This window comes from Abramis brama (assembly GCF_963993115.1).
Source record: "Abramis brama genome assembly, chromosome: 15".
Classification (NCBI taxonomy): domain Eukaryota; kingdom Metazoa; phylum Chordata; class Actinopteri; order Cypriniformes; family Leuciscidae; genus Abramis; species Abramis brama.
The window spans coordinates 30957805-30966005 of NC_139977.1; the positions used below are offsets into that span (position 1 = coordinate 30957805).

Sequence of the window (8201 nt, forward strand, 5' to 3'; positions counted from 1 at the left end):
ACAACCTCTTTATGAACTTTTTGAAGTGTCAAAATGGGGACAGAAATCTCTCAGATTTCATCAAAAAGATCTTCATTTGTGTTTTCTGAAGATGAAAGAAAGTCTTAATGGTTTGGAGCGACATGAGGGCGAGTAATTGATGACAGTATTTCATTTTTGGGTGAACAATCCCTTTTAAGAGAGCAGATATTTCATTTGGTTCTATTTTATTATGGTGATACCATGATACTGTGACATTATCAGACAGTAATACAACTGTATTTACGTGGTATCCTGGGGCACTTCTCACCTGCCATTTAGATCATTCAGATGCCATAAACATTACGCAGCAAAGTAATCATTTACAGACTCATTTTAGTGCGGCATTTAAGAGAAATAAATGGGTTCTTAAGGCCGTGTGCATGTGAGTGTGTGAGTTTTGACAGTTACAATTTGAATTCACGGACATTCCGTCAATTTAAGTCTCAGGGATATTTTGGGATTTTTAATGGACTATTCTGGGAAAACCGTAAAACCTAAAATTTAATAGAAAAATAACACTATGATCAGACAGAAAAACTATGTAGAGTTTTGGTGGAGATACTCTAAGCAAGTCTGCTAGGAAAAATTTTCCTATTGGACTTTAGACCTTTCACTGACAAGCTTTAGTGATTATAAGTAGAGTTACATAAAAAAAATGTGGGTCTCAGAATTACTAGAAAACCAACATAATTACACATCAGATTGTGGAAACCCTGTCAATTGGACAAATACCAAGGAATTTTGAAATTGTGAATTTTAGATATGGAAAATCATAAAGATTTTTTTTTTAATCTGCTCTAAAGTATTACCTTAGCTAGAATTTGAAGTGAAACTTTAGGAGTCTAGTTTGACTAGACATTGTTTCCCAGCAATGTCTGTGAGTGTGTAAGGATTTTAAAACATATTCAGTTATCATGGACATCTGGGAAGCTCAATAAAAAAGTAATAGAAATTAACTTGCCAACGTGTACAAAAATAAAATTCTCAAGACCAATTGAGTCCCTTTTGGTCATAAAGCTTTATCAGAATCAATACGTAGAATATTTCAAGTATTTTTTTCATTTTATCTTGGTGCAGCTCAAAATTAATTTTCATAAACGTTCCAAATGTGAAATTATGTTCAAACCAGATCAATAATAACGAGTGCCTATAATAGATGTAAAAAAAAAACACGTTTAACTGTATTCTTGTAAGATAAGCAGGCACTGTGAATGTACTCAAAACCTTCAATCAGAACCAGTGGCACTCGAGTATTTGTGACATTGCAACTTAAAATCGACAACACAAATCTGAATCCTGACAGTGACGAAGTGGAAAAACAAATAATCATTACGTTTCAAATATCAAAATGAGATTCAGGTTTAGCTACAATAGTCTTCTAGCTAATGATCTTCTTCATTACAACACATCGTTTTTCTTTTTAAAAAAAGGCAGTAATAAATGTGATATTTCAAGATAAAGGCAAATAGTTTTTTTTCTCTCATGATAACAATTAATACAGATCAACATATAAAATTGCCGATAGCCAGTGTTTTTTGGAGCTCCCAAGATGTGCAAAGTCTTTAAAAAAAAGCGTTCTCTACTACTTCATCTTCAACAGAAACACCCTTGAAAAGAAGGACTTAAGCAGCTGATGCGACATCAATAAAACAGTCCATTAGTGTTTAAAACACTTGTGATTGGATAAAAAACATCCCACTTTAAAGTCTTTCGAGAGCATGACATCATGTAAAGCTGCAATGTCTGAGGAGCAATTCTCCAGTTCTTTCTATTCAGAATAACAGAAGGGATTTCTGTGAAAAAAGCACACAAAGGAAACCAGTTTTTGAGTCTTTCTTTGTTCCTTCTGGTTCAAACATAGAAGTCCAGCCGGCTGGGGATGACCTTGCAGCCCTGCATGGAGAACACGCGCTCCTCTTTAGGGAAGTAGTTGAGGTCGTGGGCCATCATCTCTACCACTTCTCTATCCGGGACGTGACCTTTGGAGACCATCTCGGACAGACCGCACTGAACGATGTGCTTGTACTCCAGAGGAAGAAACGGCACGAAGAAATCCACCAGGTTCTTGTCGATTAAACCAGTGTGCCAGAAACCACCTGTGGATGGAGAGAAGAAACACAAAACAAGCGTTTAAATGTTTTTCTCTGATTGGTCAGATGGCTCAGTCTGTTGTGATTGGTCTACTCTGCTCTGATTGGTCAGATGGCTCAGTCTGTTGTGATTGGTCTACTCTGCTCTGATTGGTCAGATGGCCCAGTCTGTTGTGATTGGTCTACTCTGCTCTGATTGGTCAGATGGCTCAGTCTGTTGTGATTGGTCTACTCTGCTCTGATTGGTCAGATGGCCCAGTCTGTTGTGATTGGTCTACTCTGCTCTGATTGGTCAGATGGCTCAGTCTGTTGTGATTGGTCTACTCTGCTCTAATTGGTCAGATGGCCCAGTCTGTTGTGATTGGTCTACTCTGCTCTGATTGGTCAGATGGCTCAGTCTGTTGTGATTGGTCTACTCTGCTCTGATTGTTCAGATGGCTCAGTCTGTTGTGATTGGTCTACTCTGCTCTGATTGGTCAGATGGCCCAGTCTGTTGTGATTGGTCTACTCTGCTCTGATTGGTCAGATGGCTCAGTCTGTTGTGATTGGTCTACTCTGCTCTGATTGGTCAGATGGCCCAGTCTGTTGTGATTGGTCTACTCTGCTCTGATTGGTCAGATGGCTCAGTCTGTTGTGATTGGTCTACTCTGCTCTGATTGGTCAGATGGCCCAGTCTGTTGTGATTGGTCTACTCTGCTCTGATTGGTCAGATGGCTCAGTCTGTTGTGATTGGTCTACTCTGCTCTGATTGGTCAGATGGCCCAGTCTGTTGTGATTGGTCTACTCTGCTCTGATTGGTCAGATGGCTCAGTCTGTTGTGATTGGTCTACTCTGCTCTGATTGGTCAGATGGCCCAGTCTGTTGTGATTGGTCTACTCTGCTCTGATTGGTCAGATGGCTCAGTCTGTTGTGATTGGTCTACTCTGCTCTGATTGGTCAGATGGCTCAGTCTGTTGTGAATGGTCTACTCTGCTCTGATTGGTCAGATGGCTCAGTCTGTTGTGATTGGTCTACTCTGCTCTGATTGGTCAGATGGCTCAGTCTGTTGTGATTGGTCTACTCTGCTCTGATTGGTCAGATGGCTCAGTCTGTTGTGATTGGTCTACTCTGCTCTGATTGGTCAGATGGCCCAGTCTGTTGTGATTGGTCTACTCTGCTCTGATTGGTCAGTTGGCTCAGTCTGTTGTGATTGGTCTACTCTGCTCTGATTGGTCAGATGGCTCAGTCTGTTGTGATTGGTCTACTCTGCTCTGATTGGTCAGATGGCTCAGTCTGTTGTGATTGGTCTACTCTGCTCTGATTGGCCAGATGGCCTTGTCTGTTGTGATTGGTCGACCGCTGTAGCGCATGTCATTATATTGGAAATCGTCAACAAACTACAGTGAAACTAAAACAAAATTACTTAAAATGCACTCAGTTTAATGCATAACGATCCGATTGTCATGAGGATTTTTTGCTCCATATTTTAGCAGATGTGAGAAAGGTAAGAGGCATGTGCCGTACTGTTTCTGTTGTTGAAGACGGACAGTGATAGTGCCGTCTCTAGATCCTTCAGCTGCATCTCCTCTCGCTCTCTCCCGTCCCTCCAGAAATCCAGAGCCACCTGAACGATATTCTCACCGCCGGCGTTACTATAAAGACAAAAACAGCTGGGTGTAAGAGGGTCCTCCGAAAAATAAAAAGGCCTTTTATGTCATTTCAGAGCAAATACATACCGGGCAAAAGTTTGGAATAATAAAAAATATATATGTTTTTCAAAGTCTCTTCTGCTCACCAAGGTTGCATTTATTTGATCAAAAATATATATGAATTTTTTTTATAAAGTTATATTTTGAAAACAATATTACAATTTAAAATAATTTTCTATTTGAATATATTGTAAAATTTTAACTAAAATTTTCACAATATTGCGGTTTTAACTGTATTTTTGATCAAATAAATGCATGCATATATATATAGAAAAATATTCAAATATATAGGAGGAGATAATAAATAGAAAAATATTTTTCTGTCTGTACCGCCCATCAAGCACACTAAACAATGACAACTAGTGACCAACTGCATTAATTACATTATTTACAGATTTTAATTTTCTGTTTACACTGAAGTACACAATAATACTGACCTGAGGAAAATGAAGATGGCCTGTCTGTACGATACTCCGTTCAGATTGTCGTAGAAGTCCAGGTAAGGCTTTATACTGTCGATCAGCCCGGGATGCATTTTATCCATTTCATCAAAGATGAACATGGACCGAGGGCAGATGGAAACATTCCCCCTTACCCACTCCTGTAACTGGGACTAAACAATTGCAAACATACATTTTGTACAGATGTGACGATCAAACATTAGACTGGTTGCATTTTGTTGTTGCAGTGAAATACATAGTCATTTCCATGTATTTGCATTTATAAACTAAAAACACATTACCTTGTATGTGTTGATGTGCATCTCGTGAGGAAAGTGTGCCGTTGCAGTAAACAGGTGAACAAAACTGCTCGACATTCCTTTCGCGTATATATTTTCTGCTATCAGCTGGCTCACGAAGTTCTTCCCAGTCCCGGTCCAGCCGTGGAGGGACAGAACAAGAGGTTTCTTCGGATTTTCATTCTTCATGAAGCCCGTGACGGCTTTCAGGATGACCTGAGCAGCAACGTGCTGCCCGAACAGCTTGGTGTCGAGGTCATACTTCAGTCCTGAGGACGAGAGGACACATTTACAGCAACCATATGCTTTATATGTAACAGCTGCACTTCAAATAAATAAATGCATGCATGTATCAGACAACAAAACAAGTTTCATTGTTTGATGCATGTTGGCTGATCAAATCAAACAGATTCTGAAAGAAATCATGGGTTCGTTACAGACACTGTAAAATGAAATCCCAGAACTTTTCAAGCACTACAATCAGACATCTCACTTATCAAAACAATATCTTTATCTTTCAAATTCTAAAAAAGGTTAACAGATAAATAAAATTGTACTAATAAAACAAAATGGTCAAAATAGAGTGTCACATGTGTAAAGTATGCAATGACTGTGGCAACATTAATCATTAAAAGGATACTATGACAAAGATATCGCTTTCCTTATTCAAACTGATTTTTTTGCCCCATGAATATGATGGACCTGAAGAATCATATACTTGGATATTTATGTATATGAGCAATATCATGTTCAGTCATGAGAAATGTCTTTATATCTATATCAGACAGGCTGCAGCGTTCATTTTGCATGAAAATGTTGTTTCACTGAAAAAATTAAACTCTAATTTCATTATTGTCTTTCAATAATTTTAGTTTTTTTCCAATCAAGCACTTTAAGCACCTTGTACAAAGTACAAACCCTATAATAAGACAAGTTTCTTTGTTTACAATGATCATTTAAAAATAAACACAATCTGGCTGTTATATTTAAAAAATAATAATTATTATTAGTATCAAATAAACCATTATAATAACGGTAGAAAGAAGCATTAAGTGGCTTTTTGGTGCTTTTACTGGACATAATGCACAAATGCATGATCAGATCCAACTATAGTACACATTGTGATCACATTTTCACCTGTTGCATTAAAGTTGACCCAGTTCTTATCACACGTTTCATATAAATAGCGATATATTTTCCTGCCCAGCATAGCAGCTCCAGTTCCCAGCAGCAGTGAGGTGGACACGGGCTCTATGGCCTCCACGATCAGCCCTGAGACCAGGAGGCAGTGCAGTAAAGCTGTCCATGGCCGAGCTTTCATTTTACTACATTAATCATCGATGCTTTTAATAGGAAACGGAGAAACGAAACAAAACAAAACGAAGGTTCCAACAGTCACAGACCGCACTTCCTACTTGGGGAAAAGTGACGACGATTGTGCGCGACGAATGACGCATGCGCACAGCGTTCAGTTCAATAGTGCATGTTGCATTGATTGTTCGATCATCTCTGGTCAATTTGCCACGCTGTCTATACTTGCTCATTTTAAAATTATATATGCAGACGAAGATTGGGTGAATTACACTTCAGAAGTGTCAAGTTAAATAAAATTAACTCAGGCTACTTGCAAATTTAAAAAAAAACCTATGAAAATCAGTCTACATATTATTAGATTAGTTATGATTTCGGGGCGAATCATATATTATCACTAAGTTACATTTACATTTAATAATTCAGCAAAAGCGACTTACATCATCATTCATTAATATGAATTGAATTCAAATCGATTGGGAACCAATACAACTCCATCATCAGCACCAATACACGAATTAGTGCTATAATAATAATAATAATAGACTACTACATGATTACATATTTCCAGATGATGCATGATTATATATGATAGAAGTGTCATGTGCATTGCATTTTTATGCTGATTTAAAACACAATCAGGAAGTAGCAAAATATCAATACAAGAAGCTGTTTATTATAGTTAATAAATTCCGCATGTCCTGGCTGTCTATTTGTTTGGCATTCAAATGTAGGGAATACTTACTAATGTAAATAAAGATAAATGTGCATTTCATTCATTTTAATATAAGGGAAATGTGGATTTATAGGTTATCATATGACCAACATTGCAACCCTGGGATCATACGCACATCCATATTGCGTCCAATAGACATTGATATGACAAAACCTCCCGTTCAAACCTGTTTTGTTGAATGAGATCCACTCCGGTCTGCAACACTCATGGAAGTAATAGAGCACGTTCTGGTAACTGGCCAGAAACCCGGTGAGCGCGGCGGCCATCCCGACTGCGATGCTGGTGCTGATCGGCTCTATCCCCGCCGTGAGAGAGCAGCAGCCGGCGAACACCAGCCAACACGCCAAGCGCATTCTGGAGGACGAGGACGAGTCGAAATCAACAGCACATCAATATCCCAATGTCCTAATCCGGTTTAGTAAACAGTGATGAGCGACTTCCGTGAACCGAATCAAAACAGTCCGTTTGGATCGTGCGCGCGCGGCGAGGAGTTCCACTCTATGGCGTCACAGTATTCCGCTTGACATGCCAATTTTAATAAAGAAATAGTACGACCACGAAAGCTGTAAAATGTGTCAATATTTGTATTTGTTTACAAAGCATCTGTTTTTGGTTGCACTATATCCAATCAATTTGGGTCTGACCTAGGTTCTCGGCAAATGTTACACACTCTTTCAGATTAAAATACATACTTTTTTTATTATAATAAAAATAGACCCTTGGAGTATATTGTTCATTTTATATGGAAAAATCTTCATTCATAAAGCAGAAGTTTGAAATTGAATTAAACTCACTTATTAAATCTCTTTGTTAGAATAAAAAAAAGAAAACCTAAATATTATTAAGAAATATTTAACGAAAATCCATGTATTTAGAAGCTTTCTTAGTTTATCAGTGTCTGAAGTTATTGTATTAATACAATTGTCTGTGTTCTATGTCGTTTCACAACTTATGTTTTGTTTATGTTGTTTTTGTAACTTTTTTATTTTTATTAAATGTATTATTAATTATTTTCAATTTGTTGTAAGATGTGTGTGGGTGTGGGTGTTTTATTATTTATAATTTATATTGATTGTGTGTGTGTGTGTGTGTGTGTGTGTGTGTGTGTGTGTGTGTGTGTTACCTTGACAATGTTCTTATGTATAAAAATGATCATCAAAAAAATGAATGTTAATGTTTGTAAACATCTATTTCTGTTAAAAATCATTGTTTTTATTTTAATTTATATTTTTGCTTTTTAAATATGTTTTTATAAAACGTTTTCGTTTATTTCTTTTTTATTTATATTTTTTATTTATTATTATTATTATTTATCCTAATGTATCCACTGGCTGTGTTTGTAAATCTTTAAAACCAAATGAAAATATTATTATGATAAAAAAAAAAAAAATCTTTCTCCAAATGTGTGAATAGTAGAAAATATCCAGTCCTCATTCTCAAAGAAATAGTTTATTATCACACTCCTGATACATCACTGAAATATGTTATAATTTTCATCATTGTAGATTATATAGTTAAATCCTGAATCTACTCTTGAACAATTGAAACTGACTCACTTGAAAAAATCTATTTATTTTACTAAAAATAAATGAAAAGTGACTTCTTTCTTTGGCACC

The 8201-nt window shown here is 36.9% G+C and overlaps 1 protein-coding gene across 2 annotated transcripts; it reads right to left on the minus strand.

Annotated features, from left to right (window-relative positions):
* Positions 1 to 1020: 1020 nt before the first annotated feature.
* On the minus strand, positions 1021 to 7095 carry tor1 (torsin family 1). 2 transcript variants are annotated; one of them, XM_084137950.1, is made up of 5 exons: positions 6752 to 7095; positions 4542 to 4807; positions 4237 to 4412; positions 3615 to 3742; positions 1021 to 2117 (listed from the first exon to the last, which is right to left on the minus strand). In XM_084137950.1, the coding sequence occupies exons 1-5, from the start codon at positions 6936 to 6938 to the stop codon at positions 1873 to 1875; spliced, it is 1002 nt and encodes a 333-aa protein (XP_083994076.1). In that variant the 5' UTR covers positions 6939 to 7095; the 3' UTR covers positions 1021 to 1872. The 2 variants fall into 2 exon arrangements, with proteins under 2 accessions (XP_083994076.1, XP_083994077.1); XM_084137951.1 differs by lacking the exon at positions 6752 to 7095 and adding an exon at positions 5676 to 5981.
* Between the last annotated feature and the right edge of the window lie 1106 nt (positions 7096 to 8201).

Bases quoted from the DNA above. Each gene is read 5' to 3' on its own strand.
- tor1 (XM_084137950.1), bottom strand. From the start codon at position 6,938: ATGCGCTTGGCGTGTTGGCTGGTGTTCGCCGGCTGCTGCTCTCTCACG. The intron at 4,808-6,751 runs GTTTGAACGGGA...TCTCGTCCTCAG, and splicing joins GATCTCATTCAACAAAACAG to GACTGAAGTATGACCTCGAC. The intron at 4,413-4,541 runs GTAATGTGTTTT...GCAATTGTTTAG, and splicing joins TGCACATCAACACATACAAG to TCCCAGTTACAGGAGTGGGT.